Raw genomic sequence first — 15,761 nt, 5'->3', positions numbered from 1 at the left:
ATGCGACTGCTGTGCTCAGAAACCCTCCTCTGAAGCTCTACACCAGAGCTGGAAATTAAGGCTGCTTGTCTATGTCATGGTGACTTTAGGTCCTCAGGCAAGAGTCAGATGTTTCATTCTTACTGATATGATTTGAAATAGCAATTTCTGAAAACCTGATTTTTAGAGAACAAGGTTTCTAGGCAGGTCAGGAAAAATGTCACTCAAAGGGGGTGCTGGTAGGACATTTTACTGCTGCACTGTGTCCCGGGAAGAAATATTTCCTTATAAACTTGCAGTTGGATTTATCTATTTTTCCAGCCTGATGTGAAGTGTTTTGGAATGTAGCAGGGCAGATTTTCATTTTCTCAGTCTGGGCTAATTTTTTTTCTTTCTTAGTGCTCATTCCACTGAGTGGGGGCATCTTTATGTAGTTGCTACTTTAGGGAAAGACTGTGATGACAGTGGTCCCTTATTAAAAGGTTTGTAACTACGAAGATGTATATGCATGATTACATGTATAATTACAGTTGTTCACAGAATATTTTTGATGTAATTGTAGACCTCGAGGTAGGTGAAAGAAGTGAACCTAAAACACTGAAAGATCTTCGCTTCTCAGACGGTCCTCTGGAAATGCCAGTTTACCGTGAAGAATCCCGTTCTAGACCACCCACCCGCCAGTCCCAGGTAACTTCTAAGGAAAATCTTTAGGATACTAAATATCTACTGCCTTTTAAATGTTTCCCATGAAATACTTTAAGGCAGTGTTTCCTAGCCTTTTCACCATGTGCCAGGAACTGTTCCAGAGCTGGGAATACTGTGTTGGACAAGAAAGTCTCCTGTACTCATGAATCTTACATTTTATTGGGGGTGGGGGCAGGCAGATAATAAATATGTAAATAATCAAACAAAACTTTTAAAATTGTGATAAGTATAATGAAAAAGATACCACTGGGTTATGGGGTAGAGCAGTGGTTCTCACAGTGTGGACCTCATCACATGGGAACTCATTAGAAATGCAAATTATCAGGCCCCATCCCAGACCTACTGAATTAGGGACTCTGGAAGTGGGCCCACTAATCTGTTTTAATTAACCCTTCTGATGCACACTCAAGTTTGGGAACCACTGGGATAGAGAATGACCATGAAGGAAGAACAGTGTTCTAATTTAGGGTAATAAGAGAGGGCTTCCTTGAAAAGACGGCATTTGAACTGAGCCTTCAAGATGAACAGAAGCCAGCCCTGCAAAGATCTTGGCAGCAGTAACAAGTACAGAAAAGGAGGGATTGCAAGGAGGCTGCTGTGGAGAGCAAGGTTGTAGAAGAGGTGGGAGAGGTAGACTGGGGCCAGAGCATGGAGAACTGGGGCTCTCGAACATCGCTGCACATTAAAATCACCTAAGGGGTTTCAAGCCAATCCCAGAAAGCCAACCTCAGAAATCCTGATTTAATTGGTCTGGTGTGGGGTTTGGGCATGGTTTCATTTATTTATTTATTTTTAATTCACCCACAAGTGATTCTAATGGGCAAGCATGATTGGGAATCACAGATGCTATCAGTGAGTCCCATTGTAAGGAGTTTGCATTTTCTTCTAATTGTAAAGGGAATACATTTGGACCATAAGACATGATCTCATTTACATTTAAAAGAAAAGGAGAGGGAAAAAGTTTTCTCTTTGGCCATAGAATGGAGATTAGGCTGTAGAGGAATTAGAAGGGAATATCATTTGGGAGGCTTTTGCTTCAGGTGAAAGATGAGGGTGGTTTGTACCAAGGTTGTGCACGTGGTGATCACAGGAGGCAGTGGGAATCCAGATGTGTTTTGGAGGTAGAGCCGACAGGTTTGGCTGAGGGATCAGATGGATCAGATGATGGAAAAGGAAGAGTCACGAGTGACTCTCAAGGTTCTGCCTTGAGCATCTGGAGGTGATGGTACCATTAATTGAGATGAGGAAGATGAGGGAGGAGCAGGTATTCAAGGGCTCATTAGAAATTCAAGTGGAAGCCATGGCTGGGTACACCGAGGTTGTAGGTTCAATCCTCAATCCGGGCGCATACAAGAAGCAACCAATGAATGCATAAATAAGCGGAACAACAAATTGATGTCTCTCTCTCTCTTTTTGTCTCTCTCAAAATCAATAAATTTTTAAAAAATTCAAGCAGTGTTAAATAGACTGTTGGCCATGCAAGTTCAAACCCAGGTTAGAGGTCAGGGCTGGAAATATATATGTGTGGAAATATTTAATATGGCATATTGGCAAAAGTAGATTTACAGTTGTTTCTACAGGAAATACAATAATAAATAAATAATAATACAAGGATAAACTTCGTTTTGCATATTCATAACTGTAAACCTACTTTTGCCAAGCCCTGGATAGATGGTATTTAAAGCTTGGGTCTCTATGAGATCACTTGCCAAGGCTGTACAGAAAAAGAAGATAGCACAAGACAAAGCCCCTGACTTAGAGGTTGAGTAGAGGAGGAAGAGCCTGAGAAGGAGGAAGAATGGGGAGAAAAGCCTAGAGAAGAAAGGGTTTCAGGAGAAGGCCATGGTCATCTCTGTCAGATGTTACTGGGATTCAATTAGACAAGGACAGGGACTTGCCCGTTGGATTTGACAAGTTGGAGGTGACTTATGACCTAAATAAAAGCTATGTCAGTACATTTTTTACCATATAACACAGGGAGGATGCCCTTATGTCAGTTGCCAACTACTGCTACTATTGCAGCAATGTGATTCTTCAGTGTTTCTAAAAGCCTACTTAGAATTTTGGCATCTAAATGCAGCCCAAGAGCTCTTGCTCTCTTGTCCTCCAGTCTGAGCGCCAGGTGGAGCGTACATGGAGTCACATTTTTTTATCCAGACACAACTGCTTTATACATATATATATTTAATTAATTTCAGGGAGGGAGAGGGAGATAGAAACATCAGTGATGAGAGAGAGTCATTGATCGGCTGCCTCCTGCATGCCCCTCGCTGGGGATCGAGCCTGAAACCTGGACATGTGCCCTGACCTGGAATTGAACCGTGACCTCCTGGTTCATAGTTCAATGCTCAACCACTGAGCCATGCTGCCGGACTAATTTTTTAATGGTGGGTACTAGGATAATCATTTCTTGTGACTTCCTCAATCATGGCTTTTAAAGGGTGGATTCTGGATGTAAGACACAATATTACAATTAATTTTTAATGACATTTTACTATACCACAGCTTTTACCATGGTTCTGTTATATTCTTAATTTTAGTTCCCTAGTTTTGCGCACATAAATGGCCATACAAGTTTGACAGCCACGGAGATCATGAGAATTCAAAGGGAGACAGACTTTCTCAAGTAAGTAATCTCATTCCCTTTACTATTTCTTAAATCCTTCTGAGACATGTTGGGGTCAAAAAGAATTTAAGGATGGAGCATAATGGTGTTTGCCCACCCTTAACTGTTTTTTATTACATTTTTACAGATTTTAAAGACATAATTGGCAGACAATAAACTGCATTTATTTAATGAGTACAATTGACATATGAATATAACTTTGAAATTATCACCACAGTCAGAAAATGAGCGAATCTGTCTCCTCCAAAAGTGTGTACCTTTGGAAACTTCTCTCTCGTGCTTTTCCTTTTCCCCAGGCGACTGGTGATCTGGCTCTTGTCACTGTAGATTAGTTTGCATTTGGTTCCACATGTAAATAGAAGGATTCAGTATGTACTCCTTTTCTTGCCAGCTTCTTTAACTCAGCCTAATTATTTTGAGATTTGTCCATGTTTTGCCTGTATCAAACATTTATTTTTTTTCTTTATTTTTATTATTGACTTGATTACAGATGGCCCCATTTTTCCCCCCTTGGCTCATCTGGACACAGACCCTGCCCTCCGCCCCCGCACCCCCACCCTTTCTGCTTGCCACCACCACACTATTGTCTGTGTCTGTGAGTTATGCATATATATTCTTTGGCTAATCCCTCCACCTTTTTTCGTCGTCCCCCCTTCTGCCTCTGCCCTGGAGGCTGTCAGTCTGTTCCATGTATCCATGCCTCTGTTTCTATTTTGTTCGTCAGTTTATTTTGTTCATTAGGTTCTACATATAAGTCAGATCATATGGTATTTGTCTTTCTCTGACTGGCTTATTTCACTTAGTGTAATAATCTCCAGGTCCATCTATGCTGTCACAAAAGGTAAGGTTTCCTTCTTTTTTAGAGCCATGTACTGTACCATTGTGTGGATGTCCCACAGCTTTTTTATCCACTCACCTACTGATGGGCATTTGGGCTGTTTCCAGATCTTAGCTCTTGTAAATAGTGCTGCTATGAACATAGGGGTGCATATATTCTTTTGAGTTGGTGTTTCAAGATTCTTAGGGTATATTCCCAGCAGTGGGATCACTGGATCAAAAGGCAGTTCCATTTTTAATTTTTTGAGAAAATCCATACTATTTTCCACAGTGGCTGCCCCAGTCTGCATTCCCACCACCAGTGCACTAGGGTTCCCTTTTCTCCACAGCCTTGCCAGCACTTGTTTGTTGACTTAGCCATTCTGACAGGTATGAAGTGATATCTCATTGTAGTTTTAATTTGCATCTCTCTGATGATTAGTGACATTGAGCATTTTTTTCACATGTTTATTGGCCATCTGTATGGCCTCTTTGGAGAAGTGTCTATTCAGGTCCTTTGTCCATTTTTTAATTGGATTGTCTGTCTTCCTGTTGTTGAGTTGTATAAGATTTTTAATAATTTGGAAATTAACCCCTTATGTATCATTGGCTGATGTGTTCTCCCATAAAGTGGGTTCCCTTTTCATTTTGGTGATGGTTTCTTTTGCTGTGCAGAAGCTTTTTAGTTTGATGTAGTCCCATTTGTTTATTTTTTCCTGTGTTTCCCTTGCCGTAGGAAACGTATCAGCAAACTTATTACTACAAAAGATGTCTAAGATTTTACTACCTATGTTTTATTTTAGGATTTTTATGGTTTCAGAACTTACAGTTAAGTCTTTTATCCATTTTGAGTTTATTATTGTGTGTGGTGTAAGTTGGTGGTCTAGTTTCATATTTTTGTATGTATCTGTCCAATTTTTCCAACGCCATTTATTAAAGAGACTGTCTTTACCCCATTGTATGCTCTTGCCTCCTTTGTCAAATATTAATTGACCATAAAGGCATGGGTTTATTTCTCTGTATGCCTGTTCTTGTGCCACTCCTTTCTCAAGACTAGTTTTTGCATGATGTGTCTTTCATTCTTTTTTTAAAATCTTTGTTCGTTTGTTTGTTTTTGTTAATACTCACATGAGGATATTTTTCCATTGATTTTTTAGAGAGAATGGAAGGGAGGGGGTGACACACAGACAGGGAAACATTGATGTGAAAGAGACACATAGATTGGTTGCCTCCCGCATGCACCCCGACCAGGGCCTGGGATTAAGCCTGCAATCGAGGTACATGCCCTTGACTAGAATGGAACCCACGGCCCTTCAGTCCCAGGCCAACGTCCTAACCACTGAGCCAAACTGGCTAGGACTATCTTTCATTCTTTAGCTTTTAACCTATTTTTATCTTATTATATAAAATTGTTTTTTTTAAAAATAGGATATAGTTAAAAATTGCTTTGTTAAAAATTGTACTTGACAATCTCTGCATTTTAATTGAAATGTTGAGAGCCTATTCTGATTATCGATATGTTTGAATTTATATAAGCCATCATGCTATTTGGTTTCTGTTTATCCTATTTATTCTTTGTTGCCTTTTCTTTTTTTTTTTCTTCTGCCTTCTTTTGGATTAATTGGTATGTTCCATGATTCCATTTTATTTTGTCTCCTTTGTTGGCTTATTAGCTATACCTTTTTTAGTGGTTGCTCTAGAGTTTATAATATATGTACATTTTTAACTTATCATAGTCTATCTTCAAGTAGTGTTATACTACTTCGTATATAGCATAAGAATCTCTGACAGTATATTTCCAACAACTGAATACCAATAGCTTTTGTGCTATTGTCATACATTTTATTTTTACAAATATTATGAACCCCCTTAATACATTATTACTTTTAGTTCATATAATCAATCATTTTTTGAGGTCCTTTATACTTTTTTATTGTGGTTAAATATGCATAAATAAAAGTTAGCATTTTAATCATTTTAAGTGTAAAATCTCATAGCATTAAGTACATTTACAATGTTATGCAACCATCTCCACTATCAATTTCCAGAACCATTTTGTCATTCTAAACAGAACCCCATTCCCATTAAACAATAGCTTCCCATTACTCCCTCCCTCTAGCCTCTGGTAATCTCTCTTCTACTTTCTGTTTTTATGACTTTGTCTATTGTAGTAACCTCATGTAGGTGAAATCAGACAATGTTTGTTCTTTTGTGTCTTATTTTGCTTAGCATGTTTTCAAGGTTCATCCATGTTGTAGCATGTGTTAGAATTTCATTCCTTATTGAAGATAAATAATATTTAATTGTATGTATGTACCATATTAATTGTATGTTTGTCCATTCATCTGTTAATAGATATCAGAGTCATTTCCATCTTTTGTCTATTGTGATTAATGCTGTTATGAACATTGGTGTACCAAGTATATATTTTGAATCCCTGCTTTCAATTCATTTGGGTATTTGCCTAAGAGTGGAATTCCTGGATTATATGGCAACTCTATGTTTAACTTTTTGAGGAACTGCCAAACTGTTTTCTGCAACAGCTGCATTATTTCATGTTTCCATCAGAAACGCACAAAGGTTTCAATTTTTCATACTCTCACCAACATTTTTCATTTTTCTGATAATAGCCATTCGAATGAGTATAATGTGGTATCTCATTGTAGTTTTGACTTATATTTCCCTAATGGCAAGTGATGTGGAGCTTTTTGTCATGTGCTGCTTGGATATTTGTATATCTTCTTTGGAGAAATGTCTATTCGAGTCTTTTGGCATTTTTTAATAGGTTGTTCGTTTTTTAAGTTGTACGAGTTCTTTATATACTCTGCACATTGATCCCTTATCAGGTATATGATTTGGAAATATTTTCTCCCATTTGTAGATTGTCTTTTCACTCCCTTATTAGTGTCCTTTGATACACAAAAGTTTTTAATTTTGATCATGTCCCGTTTATCTATTTTTTCTTTTGCTGCCTATGCTTTTGGTGGCATGTACAAGAAATCATTGCCAAGTCGAGTGTCATGAAGCCTGTCCTTTATGGGTTCTTCTAAAAGGTTTATATATTTACCTCTGACATTCAGGTTTTTGATCCATTTTGGTTTAGTTTTTGTAGATGGTGTAAGGGTCCAGTTTAATTCTTTTGCATGTGGATAAGCCAGTTTTCCTGGCACCGTTGTTAGAAAGACTGTCCTTTCCTCATTGAATGGTGTTCACACCCTCACCAAATGTCAGTTGACTATACATGCAAAGGTTTATTCCTGAGCTCTCTACTCTATTCCTTTAGTTCATATGTCTGTCCTTATGTTAGAACAACACTTCATTTATTAGTTAGCTTTGTAGTAAAGTTTGAAATCAGGAAATGTGAGTCATCCAACTTTGTTGTTCTTTTTAAAGACTGTTTTGACTGTTTGAGATTCCTTGAGATTCTATAAATTTAGGATAAGTTTTCTTTCTGCAAAAAAGAGCGTCATTGAGAGTTTGATAGGGATTGCATTGAATCTGTAGGTTGCTTTGGGTAGTATTTTCATCTTAACAGTACTAAGTCTTCTGATTCACGAATACAGGATGCCTTTCCTTTTATTTATGTCTTTTTAAATTTCTTTCTGAGAAGTTTTGTAGTTTTCATTGTACAAGTCTTTTACCTCCTTGGTTAAATTGATTCTTAAATATGTTATTCTTTCTGATGCTATTATACATGGAATTGTTTTCTTAATTTCCTTTTCAATTTGTTCATAGGAATACAACAGATATTTGTGTGTTGATTTTTTCATCCTACCACTTTTCTAAATTTCCTTAGTAGTGCTACTGATTTACGTCTGTGTGTGTTCTCTAGGGTTTTCTGCATATAAGATCATATCATCTGTGAACAGAGATAATTTTACTTTTTTCCTTCCTGTTTGGATGCCTTCTATTTTTCTTCTTGCCTAAGTGCTCTGTATAAAACTTCCAATACTATGCTGAATAGAAACAGTGAACGTCAGTATCCTTGTCTTCTTGTTGACCTTAGAGGAAAAGCTTTTGCTCTTTCCGCCACTGAGTATGGTGCTAGCTGTGGGGTTTTTATATATGGTCTTTAGCATGTTGAGGATGTTTTCATTTGTCCCTAGTTTATTCAATGCTTTTAATCATAAAAGGATGCTAAATTTTGTCAGTGCTTTCACTTTGGCTGATATTCAGAACCCAGGTAGGTACGTGAGGGCGAAACGACGAGATTCATCTGGCCAGGTGCTGCTGGGGCAGGGTCTTGGAACTCTAACCAGGTAAGTGAAGACAAAGGCAGAGCTTAACTGACAGTGACCCTCCAGAGTGTCACACAGACTAGGCTCAGTTCTCAAGTAGGAAGTAAGAAAATTGCAGTGTAGACATTACTAGAATTCCCTAGGCTTATTCTCACAAATCCAATGCCAAATCCAATGTGATAGGACAAGTCCGAGTCCCACTAGAAGTGGGATCAAGGCTGCTGCTAACTTCAGCTGCTTCAGGAAGTGAGATGGCCTTGTAGGTGAAGGGAACCAGTGGTTCCAGCTTGAGGCCACTTTGTAATAAAATGACTAGGGAACTTGTTCCATAGCCTTTGAGAGTGTTTTGCTTTTTGTTTTGTTTTTAATTTTATCTTTTAAAAATTCTTGAACACTTTTAGATTTCCACCAGACTTCTTAATGTGAACCCATCAGAGCGTGGCCAATCAGGAACCTCTTCTGTTGTAGGTGTGCCCAGTGCCTCGCCCCCCGGCCAACTGATCCGTTTGTTCGCTTCTGTCAAGATTGTGGCTTTCCTGTCTCACCCATGTTTGGTTGTCGTCTCCCACCCTCAGAAGGAGTTCAGGTGAGCAGCACAGTCCTTAAAAGCTTCTTTCATTGGTTTATTTTATCTTTATTTGCAGCAGTAGCACAGTACCTGGCATACACAAACCACAAACATAAATACTTGTTGAAAATATTACTGGCAGGTTAATCTCTTACTGTCTGACTCCTTACTTAGGAATGAAGAAACATGCTTGCAAAGCCATTTTTTTTGGTATGTGGCCTTGTAGAAGTGCAGGCTCAGAAACAGAGTGAAATCTTATTGTTTCAATGATGCATGCATGGATAAATATAAATTTCCTACTTATGTGATATTTCTGTTCATAACCTGGGTACAATAAGGAAATATATTCTAGAAATAAATGAGATGTATGAATTACAAGTCTATATGTAGTCATAAGATACATCATTCTGTCCAAAGAAGCTGTTTATATAGGCTATAGATAGATCAGTGTATCTAAATTTAAAAAGTTTTAGCCAAGTATAGATAATAATTGATGTTATCCTACCACTAAATTTGCAGTTAGTTAGAAAACATACTTGGCTTATTAAAAATCAATGCCTCCACCAAAATGTATCCGTCTTTTATGTACTTGATACTTTGAGGTTTAGGGGGGAATAAAAGGATCTGTGAAATGACCATGAAAGTGAAACTCAAAGATAGAAAGCATGCAGACATCTCCGGTGGGGAGGGTGCTGGGGCTGGGAGTGGATGGATTGATCAAAAAAGAGAAAGAACTTATGGACACTGAGAACAGTGTGGTAGTTGCAGGGGTAGGGGGATGGGCGGAGGTTGAAGGAGAGTATGGGGATAAATGGTGATGGGGAAAAATCAAAGGAAAAAATAATAAAATAAAATTGAGTTATGACTTCAAGTAAGGGGTCAGATGTTAAATGGACATGTTGTAGAAGTTAATTTTGTTTACTTCTGTGATATGTTTTGGACTCCTTGGAGGAGATAATACAACAAATAAAATACTAATAGGTCCCATTGGTTTGAAATGGTTCTTTTAAAATAATTTTTCTTTTTTGAGATTTTCTATTTTTCAGACCATTGTTATCACACTTTCTTTAATTTGACATGTGGTTTCCTTTAGTTCTTTGAACATTTTTATAACATCTGTTCCAAAGACTTTACCTGCTAACCTAACATCTGAGGATACTCATAGACAATTTCTATTAACTGTTTTTTCCCTTGAGTATGAGTCACATTTTCTTGTTATTTGTACATCTCATTGATTTTTTTAAAATTTTGTACATTTTAGGTAATATAATAATTCTGGATTTTGACTTTGTCTCCTAGTGGTAGTGTTTTATTTTTTACTTGCATTAAATCTTTCATGTCTACCTTCCCTGCAATTTCCAACCACTGATATCAGGATTTCCCCCCCTTATTTTTAGTTTTAAGCCTGGGGTCACCCCTGGGTGTACATAACTTAGTGTTAAACTGAAGATTGGCCAGAAATTGTGCTCAGATACCTTGGTACAATGAGGCTTCCACTCTCTGGTGATGGGTCTATGTGTGGGCTAGGTAGAGCCTTCAAACTTCAGGCTGTTTTCAAATCTGCCCCAGCTTTTACTGTATGCTGAACTCTGTTGTATCTCCATGTACAGCCAGGGCTGTATAGGTGGCGTGGACCCACTCCCGTTTATGTTGCACATGTGCATAGCCTCCAGTCAACTAAAGATACGTGAAGAGCTGGCTGGAGTGATATGTCTACAAGCCAAGGGAAGCTTGAGGCTAGGAGAGAGGCATGGAACCTTCCCTAGAGCTTCAAAGAGAGTGTGCCCCTGCCAACACCTTAACTTGTCCCATAGGGTTGACTTACTTCCTAGAACTCCCTGTTAAATTCCTGGCTGCTTGCTGGTCCACTGATTGCCCTAAACAGAACCACAATCTCAAAATAGCAGAGCCACTGACCTTCTTGCCACTGAGATTGTAACCTTAGAAGTGCTCTAAATCAAGTGAGCCCTGTTCATCAGTAGTTACAAAGCTTGTGGTTTTCACAGCCTGCCCTGCACTGGTGGAACTACCACGCTGATAGAACTAGAGGGGTATGAGAGTGGCACCTGCAAGAACCACACAGACTTGCGGTGTTCTTATTTGAAGTTCAGTACTTTTCAGTTTGTTGTCTGTCTTTGGTTGATGTTCTGAGTCTGAAATGGTTGGTTTTTGACAGTTTTACCAACTTGTAATTGCTTTTTTGGAGAGAGGATTTGTCAACTTCCTTGCTTTATCATGCTGGAAGATATTTTTTCTTTGTGTTTTTACATCTGTTTTCTATAATAAACATGGTTTTACTCTTAATATGAAAAAATAAGAATAAAGGTAATTATTTAAAAATTTCTTACAAAAGCAAATTAAACCTTACATTCTAAGATCTATTTACAGCTTCAGTTTTTGTATGCCAAGACAAACTTGACCTCTTTCTTTGCACAGATGGGCTTGTGTGCAGAATGTGGAAGCATGGTGCCCATAAACATTCCCTTCTGTGTGGTGTGTGAGGCTCCTCTTGCTCTACAGCTTCAACCACAGGCCAGCCTCCGCTTAAAGGTAACGAAATGCAATTTTGTAAAAACATGAATATATAAAAAATAATGTTTGAACAATTAACTGTCTGTCTTCAGCTGATGAAATTGGCTAACAATTGATAAGCTAATATCTATGAACAAAATGCACCCTAATTTTTGTAAAGGCGTGCTGTCCAAAAGTTTAACTTATCAATGGGATCTATAATGTTAAGAGGAATACATATCCAGCACCCATTTATGATAAAAACGCTCAGCAAAGTTGGAGTAGAAGGATCATACCTCTACATAATAAAGGCCATATATGACAGACCCACAGCCCACATCATACTCAATGGGCAAAAACCAAAATAATTTCCCTTAAGACTGGGAACAAGACAGGGATGTCCACTTTCACCACTCATATTCAACATGGTACTGGGAGTCCCAGCCGCAGTGATCAGACAAGAAGAAAACATAAAAGGCATCTAAATTGGAAAGGAGAAAGTAAAACTGTCCTTAGTTGCAGATGACATGATACTATATATCGAGAACCCTAAGTATTCCACCAAGAAACTAGTAGAATGGATAAATGAATTCAGTAAAGTAGCAGGATACAAAATAAATATCTAGAAATCGGTTGGATTTTTATACACCAATAATGAACTATCAGAAAGGGAAACTAAGAAAACAATCCCATTCACAATTGTTTCAAAAGGAATAAAATACCTAGGAGTAAATTTAACCAAGGATGCAAAAGGCCCGTACTCAGAAAATTATAAGACACTGAAGAAAGAAATTTAAGAAGATACAAGTAAGTGGAAGCATATACTGTGTTTGTGGATAGGAAGAATTAACAACATTAAAATGTCCATATTACCCAAAGCAATCTATAGATTCAATGCAATCCCTATCAAGATACCAATGGCATATTTCACAAAACTAGAACAAATATTCCAAAAATGTATATGGAACCACAAAAGAACTCAAATAGCAATAGCAATCTTGAGAAAGGAAAACAGAGTTAGAGGAATCCCACCATCTGATATCAAACTATACTACAAGGCCATAGTAATCAAAACAGCACGGGACTGGGATAAAAACAGACATAAGAAAGCCCAGAAATAAACCCATGCCTTTATAGTCAATTAATATTTGACAGAGGCGGCAAAAACATACAATAGGGTAAAGATAGTATATTCAGTAAATGGTGCTGGGAATGTTGGGCAGATATGTTAAAAAACACACACAAAAAACACACCAACAAACAAAAACTAGACCACCTTCTTACATCATACATAAAAATAAACTCAAAATGGATTAAAGACTTAAATGTAAGTCATGAAACCATAAAAATCCTAGAATACAGCATACACAATAAAATCTTGGACACTTCTCATAACAACATTTTTTTCTGATATATCTCTTTGAGCAAGGGAAACAAAGGAAAAAATAAATAAATGGGGCTACATCAAACTAAAAGGTTTTTGTACAGCAAAGTAAACCATCAACAAAATAAAAACCCACTGAGTGGGAGAACATATTTGTCGATACATCTGATAAGGGGTTCATTTCCAAAACATAGAAAGAACTTATACAACTCAACACCAAGAAGACAATTCAATTAAAAAATGGGCAAAGGACTCGAATAGACACTTATCCAAAGAGGACATACAAGTGACCAATAAACATATGAAAAGATGCTCAACATCACTAATCAGAGAAATGCAAATTAAAACCACAATGAGATACCAGCTCACACCTGTCAGAATGGCTGCCATCAATAAATCAACAAATATCAAGTGCCTGTAGGCGGTGGAGAAAAGGGAACCCTCGTGCACTTTTGGTGGGAATGGAGACTGGGGCAGCCACTGTGGAATGCAGTATGAAGTTGCCTCAAAAAAATAAAAATGGAACTGCCTCATGACCCAGCAATTCCACTTCTGGGAATTTATTCAAAGAAGCCCGAAACACTAATTCAAAAGAATATATGCACCCCTATGCTCATTGCAGAGTTATTTACAGTAAATAACCAAAATCTAGAAACAGATCAAGTGTCCATCAGTAGACGAATGGATAAAAAAGCCATGGGACATTTACACAACAGAATACTACTCAGCCATAAAAAAGAAAGATCTCTTACTCTTTGCAACAGCATGGAGGGACCTGGAGAACATTATGCTAAGTGACATAAGCCAGGCAGAGAAAGAGAGTAAGTACCATGTGATTTGCCTGACGTGTGGAATCCAATGAACACAATGAACAAGCAAAATAATGGCAGTCTCATAGACAGAGAGCATGCTGACAGCTGTCGGGCGGTGGAGGGACTGAGCAAAAAAGAAAAAGAGAGGAACACACAGAAATGTGTTCCCTGAACGTGGACATGGAGGACAAATTGCTATCAGCTAACTTAGACAATTTTTTACTTCATATGTTTAAACTTGAACATCGCAATTAATGCCGACTTTGAATCTTAAAGTGGCTTCACGCTTTTGTTTGCTTTATTTGCACAATTCTTTGCTCAGAGGAACCTGAATTTCTCATGGTCTGTTTTCAAGGAGAAAGTGATCTGCCGCACCTGTGGCACAGGGAACCCCGCTCACCTGAAATACTGCGTCACCTGTGAGAGGGCCCTGCCTTCATCACAAGAGGTGGGTGGACTGCATGTGCCTGTCCTCTACCTCATGGCTGCTAATGTTCAGTGTTAATGAACAAATATAATCTGCAGAGCAGGGGGAAGTGGGAGGAGGGAGAGACAATGACAGAAAAGCCTCTCGTGGTAAACAAGGCAACTCTTCTAAATGTGGAGAGAGCTTCATGTGGTCATCGGTACAAAATTGTTTTCAAAACCTTCCCAGGGATGCAATCAAATCTACGATTTTATACACTTTTGTTTAGTAGCTTTGCATGGAAGGCTGTCAGCAGCCATTGGGGTAGTGGACCCACTGACGTTTCATTTACAGTCAGATGTGTGTTTATTAACTGTACCATACCATTTTTTGAAATTGAGAACACTGGGCACCCATTTCTGGGTTTCCTGCCAGCCTGTTTTGAGTGTTTAAGGCCAAGGAATAGAAGTAGATGCAACTTAAGCAGAGTGAATGGGTTCGGTTTAGATTATCTGTTTTATGTTTATAAAATGTTTCTAATGAAGAGGAGGCTTTAAAAATTACTTCCAGGTGACTGTTGCCTTGACCTAACAATACCAAAAAGACGTTGTCATTTCCTAGCCAACTTAGAAGAAAAGCAAGCCAACAAACTTGCTTCTTTGGAGCCACTTTATATAGTGTCCTAAAAAATGTATACACTATACTTTGAATAATTGTAAAGGCAGTGTTTATTAAAATACATTTCATTTTCATAAAGTTAAAGTGTGTATACATTTTGGGAGGACACCCTATATTTGACAGTTTGGGGGATTTGTTTTCATCTCAGAGAGATTCCTTGGGAAACTGGACAAACCGGTGATGATTCCTGTGGTCAACATGGTTAGTATCAAATGGGATGTTGGATTCTGGGGTTCCTAAAACAAAGCACCCCAAACTGAGTGGCTTAAAACAACAAAAATTTATCATCTCACTTTTCTGGAAGACAGAAGTTCAAAATCAAGGTGTTGGCAATGCCACACTGTCTCTGAAGCTCTAGGGAAGGTTCCGTTCCATGCTTCTCTCCTAGTTTCTGATAGCCTCAAGCTTCCCTTAGCCTGTAGATGTATCACATGGCGACCTCTCCCCATGTGTCTTCACATTGTCTTCCCTCTGTGTGTCTGTCTCTGTGTCCAGATTTCTCTTTTTTATAGAAACACTAGTCGTGTCAAATTAAGGCCTACCGTTATTGATCAGAAGCCCCCCTACAGACCTGTGAAAAAACTGTTGTATTGAAAAGGACTTGTGGAGCCATGGATAAAAATCATGGCCTGGGTTCAAATCTTGGGTCTTACCCTATCTGTGCCTCAGCTTCCCTCTCTGTAAAACAGAGATGATTATGGCATCCTCCTCACAGGTCTGTTGTGGGAATTGATGTGAGGGTACAGGGGTAGTGCTCAGAACAGTGCCTGCACATAGTAGGTAATCACATGGCAATGATGAATAATATCATCCCTATGTATATGATGAGAAAATCTTTTACTAGGCAGTACAAATAAGTAGTAGGAGCAAAGATTCTAATACAGATCTACCTAACAAAGTCTCAGAAATTCTCACGGAACAATTCTATCTCCCTCCCCAAAAAGTAATTATTTTCATATGTCAGGAGTGGAAAATAAACTCGCATTTCCAGATGGAAACCAGAATCCCAAATGATAGAAGATAAACTTCAATGGTGAC

At 38.3% G+C, this 15,761-nt stretch overlaps 1 protein-coding gene across 1 annotated transcript in view; it reads left to right on the top strand.

Annotated features, from left to right (window-relative positions):
* DZANK1 (double zinc ribbon and ankyrin repeat domains 1) overlaps positions 1 to 15,761 on the top strand; it is a 43,599-nt gene that overhangs the window by 10,163 nt on the left and 17,675 nt on the right. Inside the window, exons 6-10 of the mRNA XM_016211983.2 lie at positions 542 to 666; positions 3,225 to 3,310; positions 8,833 to 8,950; positions 11,369 to 11,482; positions 13,995 to 14,087. Of these exons, the coding sequence (XP_016067469.2) occupies positions 542 to 666; positions 3,225 to 3,310; positions 8,833 to 8,950; positions 11,369 to 11,482; positions 13,995 to 14,087 (536 nt within the window). The remainder of the gene's footprint in view (positions 1 to 541; positions 667 to 3,224; positions 3,311 to 8,832; positions 8,951 to 11,368; positions 11,483 to 13,994; positions 14,088 to 15,761) is intronic.

This window comes from Miniopterus natalensis, chromosome 7, assembly GCF_054644295.1.
Source record: "Miniopterus natalensis isolate mMinNat1 chromosome 7, mMinNat1.hap1, whole genome shotgun sequence".
NCBI lineage: Eukaryota > Metazoa > Chordata > Mammalia > Chiroptera > Miniopteridae > Miniopterus > Miniopterus natalensis.
Note: the sequence above shows the minus strand (reverse complement) of the source record. Positions and strands in the feature narration are given on the sequence as shown.